The sequence below is a fragment of the Hyperolius riggenbachi genome, chromosome 7 (assembly GCF_040937935.1).
Source record: "Hyperolius riggenbachi isolate aHypRig1 chromosome 7, aHypRig1.pri, whole genome shotgun sequence".
NCBI lineage: Eukaryota > Metazoa > Chordata > Amphibia > Anura > Hyperoliidae > Hyperolius > Hyperolius riggenbachi.
Window position 1 is genome coordinate 252368026 of NC_090652.1, and position 18666 is coordinate 252386691.

General features: G+C 47.1%; 1 protein-coding gene across 1 annotated transcript; it reads left to right on the forward strand.

The window, feature by feature from the left end:
- Window positions 1-10036: 10036 nt before the first annotated feature.
- On the forward strand, window positions 10037-12471 carry LOC137526160 (speedy protein E4A-like). Its single transcript, XM_068247379.1, has 5 exons — window positions 10037-10616; window positions 11004-11062; window positions 11188-11273; window positions 11467-11629; window positions 12196-12471. The coding sequence occupies exons 1-5, from the start codon at window positions 10037-10039 to the stop codon at window positions 12373-12375; spliced, it is 1068 nt and encodes a 355-aa protein (XP_068103480.1). The 3' UTR covers window positions 12376-12471.
- Window positions 12472-18666: the final 6195 nt, after the last annotated feature.

The following is an 18666-nucleotide window of genomic DNA, read 5'->3' on the forward strand; positions in this document are numbered from 1 at the left end:
GAAGAAAGAGTCCGACAGGTCAAAATGGAAGAATACCAGCAGGCCCTTGTGGAGACTTTAAAGAGGAGATTGACATCCTCCCCCTCCTCTAGCCAGTTGTACGCCGACAGACTGACTTCCGCAAACCCAGGACGACCAGGAGGGCAGCAAACAACACAAGCCGCAGCTAGTGCCCAAAAGGGAATGGTATCGGCAGTGTCCTTGGAGTGGGAAAATTTTCTGACACCCATGCAGCAGCACACAGAACAGCAAGCGTGCAGATCCACCTCCAACACCGATCGCCTGGAGAAGATGGTCAAGGACTACATGTCAGATGGCATAGCTGTGTTGAACAATCCATCTGCACCCTTCAACTATTGGGTATCGAAGCTAGACACCTGGCACAAACTAGCAATGTACGCAATAGAGGTGCTGGCTTGCCCGGCAGCCAGCGTTATGTCGGAACGCTGTTTTAGTGCTGCCGGAGGCATCGTCACAGATCGGCGTATCCGCCTCTCCACAGAAAATGCAGACCGTCTGACTCAAATTAAAATGAATCAATCCTGGATTGGAAACGACTACGCAACACTCCCGGACCCCAACCAAGTAACATGAACAATGAACATCTGTGATGGGTTAGCGTTTCCGGTCCCTGTTTATTGAACCTCTAATCTGTATTACATTTATGACTGCATGGCGACAAAACGCAAATTGCTATCCGCACGCTTCTTGTCCTCATGCAAGGCCTGGGTTGTTGTGTCTCAAAGCGTGGCCTTCTCCTCCTGCGCCACCCTCCTCCTGTTCCATCACGTGTGCTGCTGCTGGGTTAGCGTTACCGGTCCCTTTTCCTGGAACCTCTTATATGTATTACATTTATGACTGCATGCCGACAAAAAGCATGTTACCTGTGCAAAGAAAACAGACATTTCCCGCATTTAAAAGACAGTTTTCCCTTTGAAACTTTAAAATCGATTTTCTCAAAAACTATAAGCTCTTTTTGCTAAAAAATTTTTTCCTCTTGTACCCACTCCCAAGGTGCACATACCCTGTAAATTTGGGGTATGTAGCATGTAAGGAGGCTTTACAAAGCACAAAAGTTCGGGTCCCCATTGACTTCCATTATGTTCGGAGTTCGGCTCGAACACCCGAACATCGCGGCCATGTTCGGCCTGTTCGGCCCGAACCCGAACATCTAGGTGTTTGCCCAACACTACCCCCCAGGCACTCTATACATGGCAATTGATACGGCGCACTAAAACCTGCCAAGGACAACCGCAGTGTCAGAGGTGCAAGAAGGGGATGGGGAACAGTTTTTTAATGATTACTACTATTCAAAGCATCTATAGAAGTGATAATTACCAGCAAAGGACCAATAGAGAGCTAATACTGAGGGAATTCTTCTTTGGCCCAAGGGCCCCGCTGTGGTCACTACCTCTGAACCCCCTATTGCTACGCCATTGGATGTCTCTCCCAAAATGGGAAGGGTGAGGTCCCCTGCATTAAAGCAGAACTGTAAACTGTTTAAAAAAATAAGAGTTTCACTTACCCTGCAGCCAACCTGTTCCCCCGCAGCCACTCCCCGATGCTCCGGTCCCCCGCCGCGGCTCACTTTCACTTCACGCAGTTCGAATGCACTGCGCCTGTGCGGCCCTGGCCGCGCCCGCCCTCGTTCACTCTCCTGTACCCGGACATGTACTGCGCGGGCACAGTAGAGATTTTCTCATACTGTGCCTGCGCAGGACACTCCTACCCACAGGAACGAGTACTAGGATACGCATGGCCAGGGTGCAATGGAGGTCGTACAAGTCAACCTCCATTTCAGGAAAAAAAAAGTGAGCCGCCGCGAGGGAACGGAGGATTGGTCCAAGACTGTGAGGGCACAGGTCGGCTGCAGGGGCTGGCAGAATCCCCAGGTAAGTGAAACTCTTATTTTTTATACAGTTTTCAGTTTCGCTTTAAGGGCTGGTTCAGACGGACGCTTGCAGAGCGTTTACAGCCAGCGTTCAGGGCTTGGTGTTAAACGCTCCCATTCAAGTGAATGGGAGCGTTTGTACCAAGCTTTCAAGCGCGTTTACACAAACGCGGCGTTTGGGTCCCGATTTTCCCTGGCGTTCAAGGAGCCCCTGGAAGCTACATGTAGCTTCCAGGGGAGGTTAACCGCGACGGCTAATGTCCCCCTAGGGGAAGAAAAAACGCGACCGCATCCAAACGCACATGAACGCTGCTGAACGCGACGCCAGCAAACGCAACGCCTCCAAACGTCCGTCTGAACCAGCCCTTAGTTGTAGCAATGTGAGTTGCATCAGTTTGCAGCCAGTGTTAGTAGTGTGAGTTATATTAGTTTGCAGCCAGTGTTGGTAGTGTGAGTTATATTAGTTTGCAGCCAGTGTTGGTAGTGTGAGTTTTATTAGTTTGCAGCCAATGTTAGTGTGAGTTGCATTAGATTACAGTCAGTGTTGGTAATGTGAGTTGTATTAGTTTGCAGCCAGTGTTGGTAGTGTGAGTTTTATTAGTTTGCAGCCAGTGTTAGTGTGAGTTGCATTAGTTTGCAGCCAGTGTTAGTAGTGTGAGTTGCATTAGTTTGCAGCCAGTGTTGGTAGTGTGAGTTGCATTAGTTTGCAGCCAGTGTTAGTAGTGTGAGTTATATTAGTTTGCAGCCAGTGTTGGTAGTGTGAGTTTTATTAGTTTGCAGCCAATGTTAGTGTGAGTTGCATTAGATTACAGTCAGTGTTGGTAATGTCAGTTGTATTAGTTTGCAGCCAGTGTTAGTGTGAGTTGCATTAGTTTGCAGCCAGTGTTGGTAGTGTGAGTTGCATTAGTTTGCAGCCAGTGTTAGTAGTGTGAGTTATATTAGTTTGCAGCCAGTGTTGGTAGTGTGAGTTTTATTAGTTTGCAGCCAATGTTAGTGTGAGTTGCATTAGATTACAGTCAGTGTTGGTAATGTGAGTTGTATTAGTTTGCAGCCAGTGTTAGTAGTGGGAGTTGCATTAGTTTGCAGCCAGTGTTGGTAGTGTGTGAGTTGCATTCGTTTGCAGCCAGTGTTAGTAGTGTGATTTGCATTCGTTTGCAGCCAGTGTTAGTAGTGTGAGTTGCATTAGTTTGCAGCCAGTGTTAGTAATGTGAGTTGCATTAGTTTGCAGCCAGTGTTAGTAGTGTGAGCTATATTAGTTTGCCGCCAGTGTTAGTAGTGCGAGTTGCATTAGTTTGCAGCCAGTGTTGGTAGTGTGAGTTACATTAGTTTGCAGCCAGTTTTGGTAGTGTGAGTTGCATTAGTTTGCAGCCAGTGTTAGTGGTGTGAGTTGCATTAGTATTAACAGCACCTGTTTCAGCTGCAATGAACACAATTGTGCCAAAACGCAAAACTCTAGCAATTAGCACCAGCGAGTTTCACGTGATTAACGCGTAAAAATCACGGGACATTTTCGGATTTTTGAGTGATCGTAATTGAAATACATTGCAATCACGATCGCTCAAAATAACTGCATGTAGTGCGTTTTGCATTTAGCGCTAATCGTGAATCGCCTGCAATCACGGGAATGAGATCACTGTCATAGTTAACATTGCGCTAGCACTTTAAAAAGCACTAGCGACCGCCGGTGATTCGATACTTAGCAGTCAACGCTCGCTAATTTCCCGAGAGTGAATGGGCCCTTACTGCCCTATGCAGTCTGTGTCAGTCTGATGCAGCTTGGTAAGATGCTCTACCATTTCTTTTCTACATTGCATAATATTTCCAAATAATATATTGTCACCATACAAAATACCTAGACAATAATTTAAATGTTGTGATAGCCAGGACAAATGGGCAAATAAAATGTGTGTTTTTTTTTTACTGTAGAATTGTTTGTTTTAAAATTATAGGGAATAGAATTTGAGAAATAGTGAATTTTTTCATTTTTTCCTTGTTTTTTCTTTAAAAATGCATAGAAAATAAAGTAATTACTGCAAACAAGTATCTCCCCTAAAAAGCCTAGTTTGTGGCGAAAAAAACAAGCTATGGATCATTTAGATGTGATAAGCAGTTATAAAGCTATGGCTGAATGAATAGGAATAGAAAATTGCTACATTACTGCAGCCAGTTGGTCAGCTGATCTGCAGGGGAGGGACAGTTGCCTGGCACATGCAGCCATGAGACTGGCCGTGAGACTGGCTGTGAGACTGGCCGTGAGACTGGCCGTGAGACTGGCTGTGAGACTAGCAGTGAAATTGGCCGTGAGACTGGCCGTGAGACTGGCAGTTGATAAAGCAGTTGAGAATGGCAGTTGGTCCTCATTCACATGCAAGCCCTCGATCAGGAAACATCTTAACAGATTTTCTCCTGCTTCTTCGGTTTTCAGTGAATATTTGTGACTTCCAGTCGATTTTTTTTACTCCAGAGCAACATTTCTAGTGACATACTATCAACTAGTGACATTTTTATCCAGTTTTTATCCATTTTTATCCATTTTTACCCAAAATGAGCACCAGACAAGACAGCGAGAGGTAAGTGGAGCCACCAGAGGGCATCAGAGAGCTGTGGGGGGAATGTAAAGCCAGTGAGGAGAGCCCTGCTACTAAGTCTGACCTGCATGGGGGCCTTTTATTGCCTGATTGTGGGAGATTCATCTTTTGGTGACATGTGGAGTAGGTAGGCCTTGCTTTCTCCTTGGTGACAGATGGAATAGCCTAGATAGGCCTTAGGCCTAGCATCAGAACTAGATCATCCAAAAGGTAACCTAGGCAGTTTCCTAGGGCATGGAAAGAGTCTAGGGGCCTGATGGATGCTAGCCACCATCAAATCTTACTAAAAAAAAAGCTAGGTGACCATCTGCGGTGTGTAAAAACTGCTATCTTGCCTAGGCCTCATTTCACCTTTATCCATATCTGGTTACATCAAAAACACAGGTGAAGTCATTATGCGTTTTTATGACAATGTGATAAATGCAATGTTGATTTTAGACATTATATTATCTTTAATGTACAAAAGGAAAGCAAATATAGTAATGTATGTACTGAACTTGGCAACAGTCATAAAATGCCCAGCAGTGACACAACAAATATAACAGCACATCAGCCAGTATTCACATACATAGCAGTGCACATAACATTCATATCTTTTCACTACACCATAGCATCAGTCAAGGCACATGTATTGAGGTTTTACACCAGGTCCCCTCTGTGGCCTGCACCCCCCCCCCCTCCCATTTCTAATTGCCCTTCTGCTGTAGCCTGCAATCTCCCCCCTCCATATTTTACAAGTATCATGTAATATAAAGAGAAGAGGAGGGGGGACCTCGCTGTGGAATAAAATAGCAATCAACCAAATAAATCTGACTTCAGATGCCCATTAACGATACAACTTTAGCAAACAATCGATCTTCCATTTGACAGTGTTAATGGTGCCAATTGACAAACATTTTTTTTCAATTAATCATTTGTTTCATTGATCCATTCTATTTGAAATTATCAGATTGGTTATTGCATCCGATTTATGAGCCCGATCAATTCCTTCTTATCGATTTGTTCCAATCGCAGTTATGGAATCAGAAGGTCGACCATTCGCTAAAATGATATCGTCAATGGGCACCTAAACTGCTTTTTCCTCAAGTAGGGTCGGCTGTAGGGGAGGAGACACCGGTGTAGACAGAACTCTCATCTCTTTACACGGCTTTATGTTTAGGGATGAGCTCAAATGAATTGCTGTATCAAAAGTCATGTTTGCTGTTAATAGTAATAATGGCCGTTGGCAAGATGTATATTTTCACAAAAATGAAAACTTTCTTCTAAAGGTGTTTTCTCATGTCTATAGACTTCAATGAATTTTGCGGAAATGTGTTTTTGCGTGCCCATATCAGAGCCGGGACAAGGTCCTCCAGCACCCAAGGCTGAGACAGCAAAGTGCACCCCTCCATCCCTCCCACCCCAGCCGTGACACACTGATTGCTATTAGACTAAGAGGGCCGCAGGGCCCACAACCTCCCCAACACCTTAATATCTAGTTATCTGGCTTGCAGTCACTGCCATGTATCCCCTTTTATTATTTCTTTCTGCTTCAAACACAATTAGGAATGACAACTGAATGAATTCTGCGCCCCCTCCTACACTGCGCCCTGAGGCTGGAGCCTCTCCAGCCTATGCCTCGGCCCGGCCCTGGCCCATATATTTTCATGTATATTGTCATTTGTGCGCAAATGTCATCATCATGAGAGACAAAATCTCTGGAGACTGGAGTGGGTGCAACAGAGGAATAGAAGGCTGAGGAAGCAGAGACTGGGGTAAAGGAGACAAGGTGGAGAGAGAAGGAGGAGAGAGAAAAGCAGATGGAAAGCTGTAAGCAAAAATCAAGAGTGTGCGGAAACTTTCAAAGACACGACTCAGCAATCTGCTATACTGGATAACGAAACAAGCATCAATAAACAATCACTATTGTTCTGCGCCTCCTGCTCACTTGTCATCACCCCTCCCCTCTCCATAGAGCAGACTGGGTTGTAGCTGACCAGCCTCTCTGTACAGCGATCACCAAAATATAAAAAATACAGTGTACAAATTCGTGTGAAGTAAAAGGAATTGGGGAACCCTGTGACCAAAGAAGCAGGAGTAAAATATTGGTATTTAATACCAATATTTTACTATCAGCATTACTGGGCACCCAAATTTCCCGTCACCTTTATTGGACAGACGCCAGCCAGGACATACAGGTCTGCACCTGCACCTGTCCTGGCTGACTGGGCTATGCACTGGGCACAGCACCATCAGCTGGGACACAGGCCTGACACAGCATAGATGAGACCACGCTTACAGCCAGTCTGTCAGGAGCCTGGAGCCAGAGGTCAGGTGTAGAGACCGCTGGCCACTGTCTGAGGGGGACCCCCGCCTCATCCTCCTCCTCAAACCTCACTGCATGATCAGACCAGTCACCAGTCCAGGACCAGGTGGCATTCAAAATGGTGTCACCACGGTGGTGTGAATGGCACAGTTTTGTTATCCCCTGGCTGCATCTGCCCAGTGTTGAAGGGGTAGGCAGAGACAGAGCTAAGCAGAGGAGTCGGAGTGTGCCCCACAAAAGATGCACACTGCACCACCACCAGTGCCGGGCCGAGGCATAGGCTGGAGAGGCTCCAGCCTCCGGGCGCAGTGTAGGGGGGGGCGCACAATTCATTCAGTTGTCATTCCTAATTGTGTATGAAGCAGAAAGAAATAAGAAAAGGGGATACATAGCAGTGACTGCAAGCCAGATAACTAGATATTAAGGTGTTGGGGAGGTTGTGGGCCCTGTGGCCCTCTTCGTCTAATAGCAATCAGTGTGTGACAGCTGGAGTGGGAGGGATGGAGGGGCGCACTTTGGTGTCTCAGCCTTGGGTGCTGGAGGACCTTGTCCCTGCTCTGACCACCGCCAAGCCACCAGAGAGGGCAGCAGTCAGCAGAGTGCATGCAGCATCAGCATGTGTGAGAGAGAGCACTGAGAGAATAATACTGTATTCTCTCAGTGCTCTCTCACACACACATGCTGACGCTGCACACACTCTGCTGCTGTAACATAACAAAGTACAATGCCGGGGCCAGGCAAAGCCATGATGACAGGAAGCAGAGAGCTGCACACGCAAGCAGTGTCATGATGCACACAGTGACAGTCTGTGAGTGACAGTGACCCTGTGACCTCAAAGGCGACCCGAGGCCCCCCTCTAAAGTGAGGCCCAAAGCAGGAGATTACCATGCTTGGTGTCTGGCGGCGCCCCTCCCTGCCTGTGCCTTATATTTTTTGAAAACTATGTTAAAGGAGTACTGTAAGGGTTACAAAAAAAAGAGTTAAACTTAGTTGGGGCTTCTACCAGCCCCCCGCAGATGGTCTGTGCCTGCGCCAGGACAAAACCATCCCCCGGTCCCCTGCCATGGCACACTTCCAGTATTTGCGACTTTAATGTCACATGCCTCTGCCCACGCATCCCCGGTATTTCCTGCGCAGGTACAGGACGTCGCGGGGGGGGGGGGGGGGGAGGTATGGTGCAGATAGAAGCCCCAGGTAAGGTAAGGTAAACTCTTCTTTCCCCACCCCTTACAGTGCACCTTTAATGCAGACCTGCACTCAGGACTTCTTCTCTGCTCTAAAAGATACGCAACAGCATAATAATCTTTAAAGAAATACATTTGTACTTGTTACAGCTGTCTGTAAGTGTGCACGTGACTGAGGGGGTCAGTTGTATGTGATGTCCCTGGCTTAGATGCTCGAGGGGCGGGGTCACAGAGATTTCCCTGTCAGCGCAGTCTATTGCAGGGAGCAGAATGCATGTAATGGTGCAGTGCACTGCGATAGGCTCTTATGTCCCACGCAGATCACACCACATCATGGCCCAGATGCAAGTCACTTTTTCTCCTTAGTTTTCTCCTAGGAAATCATTTTTAAACTTCTTTTTAAAATACATTTTCAGCATTTTGTAATTGAAAAAGTACCAAAAAGTAGTTGAAAAAGTACTATCAAAATTACTTTGAGTATTTTGAGTTGCTGGTGGCTTAAAATGCATTTTATGGCAAGGTGTGAAAATATCACCTGGGAGAAAACTCAGGAGAAAAAGTGATGTGTGAAAGGGCCCTTAAAGAAATCCTGTAATAAAAACAATCCCCCCGGGGGGTACTTACCTCGGGAGGGGGAATCCTCTGGATCCTAAGGAGGCTTTCCCCATCCTCCTCCGTGCCTCCGTAGATGCGCAAACGTGCGCGAAAAGGCCGTCAGGCTTAACCACCCAGCACCCACCGCACCACCAGGTACCCCACTTCAACCTTCATTCTCCAATTGTGCAAGCCAGCCACGCTTTTATATGTATGCTTACATTTTTCTATGCATGAAGCCAAGAATAAACGCAGCTTATTTGCAGTGCCGGTTTCCTTTTGCCTGCTTTTCCTCCCTGCCACTCTGCATAATCTTATACCAGAGCACGCTCAGCTGCAATAGGGCACCTGAAAGACTACTCAAGCACACTTGCCACATCCATAGTGCCAACCCGCTTTCCTCTCTATATATTGATGTAAATATTTACCTCTCTGGCATCCAGCGCAGGCGTACTAGAGGCTTTAGGTTCGGGTAAGGCGGAAATAGCCTGACCAGAAGGTAGAGCCGCTACTGCGCCTGTGCTGGATCCCGGAGAGGTAAATCAATCATCCCTTGTCAGGCTTGTCGGGAGGATTGCAGGAGGCTTCAAGGGAGCCATCGCTGGATTGCCTGCAGCTACAGGGATGGGGGAAGCCTCATTGGGACCCTGAGGCTTCCCCCTCCCGAGGTAAGTACCCCCAGGGGATGTTTATTATATTACAGAATCTCTTTACAGCATAACAGCCTGGCCACTAGCATTGCTTCCATGGGAATGGAGATGGCAGCCTCCATACTCCCGACTCCTGGTTCCCTTTAAAGAAAGGATGTGAAAATCATGACAGCATCCTTTCCAATTCCGCAGAAATTCAGATTTACGATTTTCCATTTTTCCGAGTTCCGAGGAGTATTTTATTAGTCATTTTTTTTGCATCAGAGAATCCAAAAAAGTTAAAAGAAAAGCGGAAATCGTAAAAGCGGAAAATCAGTCTTGTGATTGGTCTGTAATAAATATTTAGCTTCAGCTCCACTAGCTCCGGGTGCAATGCGGTTTCCCAGGTAATGTGTGTGTTCATATACGATATACACACGCATTGCCCAGAGCTGTGCTATGTATGTTACTGGACATTATCACAGGAATGCTTTAACTTACACTATTTATTTTCCATCTTCTCCTACAGAGCAAACACCATCAGCTTCTCTCCATCTGATTCCCAGGATGGGAGCGTCATGTCTGGTGGGTCTGAATCCTCCCCAGACTCTGACTTTGCAGTCCCTGCAGTGCCTATCTATTATGCACCTGATGATTCTGTGCCAAATGAGAGTTTCACCATCCACACTCTCTCCATGGCACAGGTTGCAGAGGCCTTGGATGGGGTTGATGAAACATCTCCATCACCCACCAGTGATCTGTCTGCACCAGCTGCAGCTGTCCCATCCAACCCTGCACAGCTCTTAGATAGGCCTGCAGAGACACCTACACCACCAGGCAAAGTCATGTCTGAGTCTGCCAGCTCACTCAGAACACCTGAGACTCCGAGTCCAATTGTGTCACCTGAGTCTCCCAGCTCACTCAGAACACCTGAGACTCCGAGTCCCATTGTGTCATCTGAGTCTGCCAGCTCACTCAGAACACCTGAGACTCCGAGTCCCATTGTGTCATCTGAGTCTGCCAGCTCACTCAGAACACATGAGTCTCCGAGTCCAGTTGTGTCATCTGAGTCTGCCAGCTCACTCAGAACACATGAGTCTCCGAGTCTAGTTGTGTCATCTGAGTCTGCCAGCTCACTCAGAACACATGAGTCTCCGAGTCCCATTGTGTCATCTGAGTCTGCCAGCTCACTCAGACCACAGGAGCCTTCAGACCCATTCAGAACACCGGACAATCCCATCCGAATCAGAAGGCCTCGCATTCCCTCTCCACTCATCACTCCTGGAAACGAGGATGTGCCGTACAGGAGTGTGAAGTGGGAGAGTGTGACAGACCCCGACCAACCAGCCAGAGCCGGTCCATCAGATCCTCAGAAGCCAGTGACCATCACCAGAGAGATGAGGAGAGCCTTCTACAAGCTCCTTGGTGAGATATTTAACCTGTTTAACCATTATAAAAACCTGTGAGGGTCATTAATGAAGTGCAAAGTAAACTGGGGGAACAATCCCAAACAGTTATAGAGTATTAAACTAATAACTGAAATAATGATTCCGATTGGCTGCTCTAGGAACTCCTCCCCCTTGGCTCCAGTTTTCTCTGTCCCTCGTTGTCTTTGGATGAATATTTATTTTAGGAACACATTTTGTAATAAATGTTTTTATAGGTGAGAGAGAATAGGGGGGGGGGGGGGGGGGAATGTTTGGCTGCATTTGCAGTAACAAGTTGGGTTGCGTCTGACAATACCTTTATTACAGCAAAGTCTTTTATATAACATACCCTGATTCTCACATGTTACTGTTTTGTCTCACACAGATGACCGCACCATCGATCTCTTCCTGGAAGATGATGGATGCAAAAGAGTTTCAGACAAGGTAAGTATTAGCGAATGTAACATAGAAGTCTTGTTTTGTGTTTCTTATACAAATGCTAACTGCCATAGCAAAGATTGTCTATCAGTAAAAGCTAATCGTCTCTGTATTTGTGTTTCCCATTACAGTACCTGCTGGCCATGGTGCTCATCTACTTCAGCAGAGCTGGCCTCTCCATCGCCGAGTACAACATCCAGAACTTCTACGCTGCTCTGTAAGTATATGATGTCCTCTTCTCATGTATATTTTCACATAGCTGACAGTAGAGTGGTAACTTATATCGGGGGGCTCCATGACACCCGCCTTCTCTCTTCTACCATGGGTCTGGTAGCATATAGATAAGCAGTATATAGTTAGCAATACAAATGTTTTTATAGCACATTCTTCTTATTCCATCATTTTTGCAGGTTCCTGGCCAACCAGATGGAGGAAGACATCCCTTTCTTTCACTCCATCTTCCTGTTCGCCACCTGGTACTTCAGAAGCAAGGAAAACTTCAAGGAGGCCACAAAGACCCTCTTCAGACGGATGGGATTCCGGGCCTGGGTCAGTCGTGAGGAGTGCCGCCATGTAAGTTAAAAAAAGGGTTTTAAGGTTAGGCATATGCGGTGGCTAAGGTTAGGCGTAGCGAGTTAAAGTTAGGCATTTGGGTGTGTGTGTGTGTGTGTGGGGGGGGGGGTAAATTGTTTGGAAAAACTATCAGAAATGTGATTGGACCTGTCAATAATTGATAGTTCAACCCGTCGATCTGATGGGAAATTGCATGGTGTGTACCAGGGATAATTCTCCTCTATCACTTCAGCAGCAATATGTCTATACAAGGCATTGTGACAGTAAATAAGGGCCCTGTAAGGAATATTTCCAGCATAAAAAGGGAAAGTGGATAAATTGTACAGAATGCACACCATACAGGGGACTATTATACATTAGTAATACAATACTGCATGCTAAGCTACTTTGTCATGTAAACAGGTATGAATATCACCATTATTATTTTCTATCAGGCTCTTGTTGTCCTTATGGAGCTGCAGCATTGTTATATCATTTTTATCTGTGCAATCTAGAATATGAAACATGTTGAATCTCCTGGTTTTTCTTATAAACGTCTAACATGTATGTTTGTTTCATATTCTTAGGTCATGAAGAGACTGAGTCACCGGGGATGGAGAAGAAAGCGAATGGACCATCATGGCCTGGCCACTCGGGGTTTCAGGCTGACCACAGAGGAACGCACTGCTATGGAACCAGGGAGCGGATATGTCTGTGACCACTGTTCTAGGTCCAGGCCCCACTCCTGGTGTTGCATCATGCAGTGATAGTTACCTCCTGCCAGGGCAGTTGCAGCTCCTGTCATCTCCATCCATGTCCTGCAACTCTTTCCATCCTCTCCAGCGACTTCCATCACCTGCAGTTAAGTCATTCATGCAGGCTCTGACATGGAATCCACCATAAACCACCTCATACATTTCCTTCCTTCTCATGCAGCTCCTGATAAATCATCCATCTGCTGAAGTTTCTGCTGTCATCTGCACTTACCATCTTTCTGCCGAAGTGTCTGTCAGCATTTCCATCTCCTCCTGCTCCTGGCTTTTCCTAAATTTCTCATTTCCTGCAGTACCTGTCATCAACTGCAGTGAGCGACTTCTGCAGCTATCACCTGCAGCTCCAATCTTTTCCTGCAGTACCTGTCATCAACTGCAGTGAGCGACTTCTGCAGCTATCACCTGCAGCTCCTATCTATTCCTGCAGTGCCTGTCATCAACTGCAGTGAGTGACTTCTGCTGCTATCACCTGCAGCTCCAATCTTTTCCTGCAGTACCTGTCATCATCTGCAGTGAGCGACTAATGCAGCTATCACCTGCAGCTCCTATCTATTCCTGCAGTGGCTCTTCTACTGCAGCGAGCGACTCTTTCAAATCATTTCCTGCAGTGCCTGTCATCTCCTGCAGTGAACTTCTCTTTTAATTCATATCCTGCAGTGTCTGTCATCTCCTGCAGTGAGCGTCTCCTTTGTCCACTGTCATCAATTACAGCCCCAGCCGCCTTCAAACATCATTGCTTGCAGCTCCTACCATCTTGAACCACCTTTGCTTGCAGCTCCTACCATCTCAAACCATCTTATAGTCCCAGCCATCTTCCACCATCTTTGCTTGCAGCTCCTGCCATCTTAAACCATCTTTGCTTGCAGCTCCTGTAATCTTGAACCATCTTTTCTTACAGTCCCAGCTATCTTCCACCATCACTGCTTGCAGCTCCTACCATCTTCTGCATATATTGTAGCCAAACTCAGATAGCAGCAATTGGCTACAGGGGAAAGGGGGGGGGGGGGGGGGTGTTAGTGTTAGGAAAGGAGAGGTGAAGGCTAGTGTTAGGATTAGCAAGGGGGGGGGGGAGGTTAGTGTTAGGAGAAGAGAGGAGAAGGCTGGTGTTAGAAGTACAAAGGGGGGAGTTTAGTGTTAGGAGAGGAGAAGGCTAGTGTTACGAGTGGAGGAGGGGAAGTTAGTGTTAGGAGAGGGGAAGGCTTGTGTTAGAATTGAAGAGAGGAAGGTTACTGTTAGGAGAGGAGAAGGTTAGTGTTAGGAGCAGAGGAGGGGAAGTTAGTGTTAGGAGAGGGGAATGCTTGTGTTAGAATTGGAAAGAGGGGAGGTTAGTGTTAAGAGAGAGGGTGGTGGTTAGTATTAGTAGTGGAGAGGGGGTAGGTTAGTGTTAGGAGACAAGGAAGGCTAGTGCTAGGAGTGGAGAGGGGGGCGGTTAGTGTTAGGTGAGGAGAGGGTGGAGGTCAGTGTTAGGAGTGGGGAGGGGGTAGGTTAGTGTTAGGAGAAAGGAAGCCTAGTGTTTGGAGTGGAAGGGGGAGGTTAGTGTTAGGAGTGGAAAGTGGGGAGGCTAGTGTTATGAGTGGAGTGGGGGAAGTTGGTGTTAGAAGACAGGAAGGTTAGTGTTAGAAGTGGAGAGGGAGGAGGTTAGTGTTAGGAGTAGAGAGAGGGTGGGGGTTAGTGTTAGAGGGGAACGCTAGTGTTAGGAGTGGAGAGGGGGGGGTTAGTGTTAGGAGAGGGGAATGCTAGTATTAGGAGTGGAGAGGAGGGAGGTTAGTTTTAGGAGAGGAGAAGGATAGTGTTAGGAGTGGATGGGGGGATTAGTGTTAGGAAAAGGGAAAGCTAGTGTTAGAAGTGGAGATGGAGAAAGTTAGTGTTAGGAGTGGAGAGGGTGGAGGCTAGTTATAGGAGAGGGGTAGGCTAGTGTTAGGAGTGGAGAGGGAGTGGTTAGTGTTAGGAGAGCAGAAGGCTAGTGTTAGGAGTGGATGGGGAAAGGTTAGTGTTAGGAGAAGGGAAGGTTATTGTTAGGAATGGAGGGGGGAGGGGGGTAGTGTTAGAAGGGGAGGGGGGGGTTAGTGTTAGGAGAGGGGAAGGCAAGTGCTAGGAGTAGAGATGGGTTAGGTTATTGTTAGGAGTGGGGAGGGGGTAGGTTAGTGTTAGGAGAGGGGAAGGATAGTGTTAGGAGTGGGGAGGGCGAGGTTAGTGTTAGGAAAGGAGAGGGTGGAGGTTGGTGTTAGGATTGGAAAGGGCAGAGGTTAGTGTTAGAAGAGGGAAAGGCAGGTGTTTGGATTGGAGAGGGGGGAGGTTAGTGTTATATGAGAAGAGGGGAAGGGAAGGCTAGGGTTAGTGTTTGGAGAGGTGAAGGCTAGCGTTAAGAGTGTAGAGGGGGGAGGTTAGTGTCAGGAGAGGGGAAGGCTAGTGATAGGTGTAGAGAGAGGGGAGGTTAGTGTTAGGAGAGGGGAAGGCTAGTGTTAGGAGTGGGGGGGAGGGGTTAGTGTTAAGAGAGGAGATGGTGGTATTGCTTAAAGGCATATTGTAACTAGTGCCGCATTAGTAGGGTGACTAGCACCAATCAGAGTAGGCCAGCATAGTGTAGTGTAGGGACCCACCCTAAAAGAGTCTACCGTGACGTGGTGGGTGGGCTTACAATCCTACTGCTCAAAAGGTTTTACTTTTCACCAGTTGGATTAACCAAAGGACTCTTGATGTTTGGATAACTAACCGTTTTTACCCTACAGTGACAATGCACAGCTTCATTTACTTTAAATGATCCTGGGAATCAAATAAGGCCACCAGGAATCCACTGTGACCACCTTAAAGGGATACTTAAGTCAAAAATAAAAAAATGATTTTTACTCACCTGGGGCATCCCTCAGCCCCCTGAAGCTGTATGGTGCCCTCGCAGCCTCGCTCCGATCCTCCTGTCCCCACCGGCGGCTACTTCCGGGTTCGGCGACAGCCGCCAACAGGCTGGGAACGCGAGTGATTCTCCGCGTTCCCAGCCGCTATATCACCCTCTATGCTGCTATAGCGTATATGTTATATGCTATAGCAGCATAGAGGGTGATATAGCGGCTGGGAACGCGGAGAATCACTCGCATTTCCAGCCTGTCGGCGGCTGTCGCGGAACCCGGAAGTAGCCGTTGGCGGGGACAGGAGGATCGGAGCGAGGCTGCGAGGGCACTATACAGCTTCAGGGGGCTGAGGGATGCCCCAGGTGAGTAAAAATCATTTTTTATTTTTGACTTAAGTATCCCTTTAAAGCCATGAAGTCAGGGCCTCTATAAGCTCTGCAGCCCACAGTCGATGCATCTTTGGTGCAGTTCTTCACTCAACTGAGGTGCATCACTAGTGGGCTGTAAAACGAATTGAGGACTCAACTTCATGGATACAATTGCCGCAGAGCTCTCCCAAAGACCAGCTGATCTCTTCTTTCCATGTAAGGTGATATTTACTTATTGAATAATTATGTGCAAAAGTGGCGATCAGGGGACAGGATGATGGGTTATAAATGAAAGTGGCAACCACTTCTGCTGATCATCACTTAGGGTCGGTTCACATTTGTTTTAAAAATGTATCCATGGCTCCGTTTTTTTGGCCCGAACCCAAACCGGAACCACATATACAACTGTTAAAAATAGCGGCTGTCTTCACACACTTACAAAACAGACCCATTGGCGATCCGTGGGATCTGATTTGAAAAACTGAACGGAGAGTCCGGACTTGTCGGAACTTTACGGACCCCGGATACACGGAGGGGTAGCGAAAGGCAATACAAAAACGGATCTCCCTCTACACAGACTATTTTGCACACAGAAAATGGAGGGAAATCTGGATTGCCTACTTCCTGATCCTCCCCTCAATGTCACCCCCATAGGTGTCCCCAGGTAGCCCTAAGGGATAGCAGCCAGAAAGGGGGGCAGCGGGCGCAGATGCGGGGAGGCGGGTCGGCCCCCCTCCCTCACCTTGGTAGCCCCATCCCTGCTCCCCCTCCAGCTATGTGCTCTATAGTAATTGGCGAGCGGGGAAGCAATTACCTTCCTTCCTCTGTTGGCCACGTGACTTCCTGCAGTGCCTCCCTCTAGTGGGCGGCATTGCAGGAAGTCATGCATCGAGCAGAGGAAGGAAGGTAATTGCTTCCCCGCTCGCCAATTACTATAGTGCACATAGCTGGAGGGGGTTGATCTTCTCTTGGGTTTCAGCAACATCAGCAATTCCCCCAAGAGCCAGACAGGAGAAATACAGACTAACAGCTTGTACAATTAGCTAGCTGACTTGGGGGTTGATTCACTTTGTAGGACGAGAGCAACGCACTTTGGCCCAATTGGCTGCCTGTCAAGTGACAGGCAGCCTATTGGACCAATCAAAGCAAAGTGCAGGGATCACGTCCTACAAAGTCACTGGACCTGACAGGGTCCAGAGTGGGACAGTTGGAGCAGCCGTTCATTTTGGGGGATGTGTGAGTAAGTTAGTAGTGCATGCTACAGCAGTAGCGTGCCTACTTTGAAAATTTTACTTGTGCTGCCACACTAAGCTGCGCTGCTTGAGCAATGTAGCTTAGTGAGTCAATCTCTACTGATTTGTCTGTGAGCCAGATGTAGCCATCAAAAGAGCCACATCTGGCTCCCGAGCCATAGGTTCCCTACCCCTGTTCTAGCAGGACCTGTAACGAACAAATCCGTCCAACACGAAAGACCTGCTTTAAATTTATAAGTCCGTTCTGGGACCACCAACAAAACGTCAATGGATTTTGGCCTTCTAAAAAATCAGGAATGCCCAGAAATTCAACTAACCAAGAAGGCTGAGACTGAAGCTTGTACTTAAACTGCACCCTTTTCTAGGTAAGTAATGTGTGAAATGGGGATAAAGAAGACTTAATAGAGCTAATTTGCCCAGACTGAGACCATAGCATCCCTTTCCAATTTGATTACCACTGTCACGAAAATCATAAAATTTGAAAAATATATATAAACATAAAAGACGTACGTTAAGCATACACTTTTTTGGCAGTTGGACAGAGCAAATGCCATTCACTAAATGGTTTTGAAAATAAAGAAAACCTTGAGAATCCCCCACGAGGAGATGGGCTAGTCTAAAACCTATCAGTAATGTCAGATTTCTACTACTACTACAACATAGGAGAAAAGTAATCTATGGCTCATTTTACTCAGGAAGAAACATACTTCTTATTTGTTTGTAGTTACAAATATTTTCAATTTTAAGATTTTTGCGATGGTGGTCTTTTAAGGGGAACAAGAGGTCATTCTCTAAACTAACCCAACGAGGAACATGGACACCTGCATAAAACATAGGAATGAAGGCGAGTTGCATTGCATTGTGATCTTCATGAAGGTTGATTGATCAATAAAATATATGAAATTACTCCCATTTTAGTATTTTGTGCAATAAAGCTGAAGCAATTTTTTGGGGACTGCAATAGACCTTGTTGTAGTTTGTTTGCATTATATTATCTTTCTACTGGAAATAATGGGTTTATTCATCATCAACTGGAATTAGCGGCCGCTATGGAGGCTACACTCGCTCCGTGCAGCATAGCGTGCCTTATTTTGTTACGCGGGTTGCTTCCTCAATTAACATAGAAGTGGGCGTGCTAGTGAAGTATCACGGTCCAGATACTGCACAGAGGTGGCCACTATTTAAAGGAGCGCGCGTTGCTTTCTCACAAAATAAGGCACGCTACGCTGCACGGAGCGAGCGTAGCCACCATAGCGGCCGCTAATTGTATTTTATTCTGGTCGGTGAAACATCCCCAAAGTGTGCCAAGTGGGTGTGGTGGGTTACCCTGTAAGGATATTATCTTACTTCAGTTTATTGGAAGAATCCCTCCCAAATATTGATACTGCTATTTATAAGCAGGACAAAGTCACACTTAATGGGAACCTAAACTTTAACTTCCCTGGGGCTTCTATTAGCCCCCTGCAGCCGCCCTGTGCCCACACTGTTACTAATCGTACCTCCAGTCCCCCGCAGCGACCCTCTTCTGGCCGGCCAACTGGTGAGTTGATGGGTCACTATGCATACTGTGCGTCCTCGATCACACTCCCTTCTTTATTATGCGCATGCGCGGTAAAGATTTTTACATACTGCGCATGTGCAGAGCGCTCCCTTCTACGAGAGTACGATTAGGAGGTGCGCAGACCAGGGCCGTGCAACCAAGTGGCAAAGGGTCGCTGTGGGATACCGGAGGATCACTTGGCCATGGCACGGGCACAGGGCGTCTGCAGAGGCGTCTAGTTAAAAATGGCGCCGGCAAAAAAATGGCGCCCCCTTCTG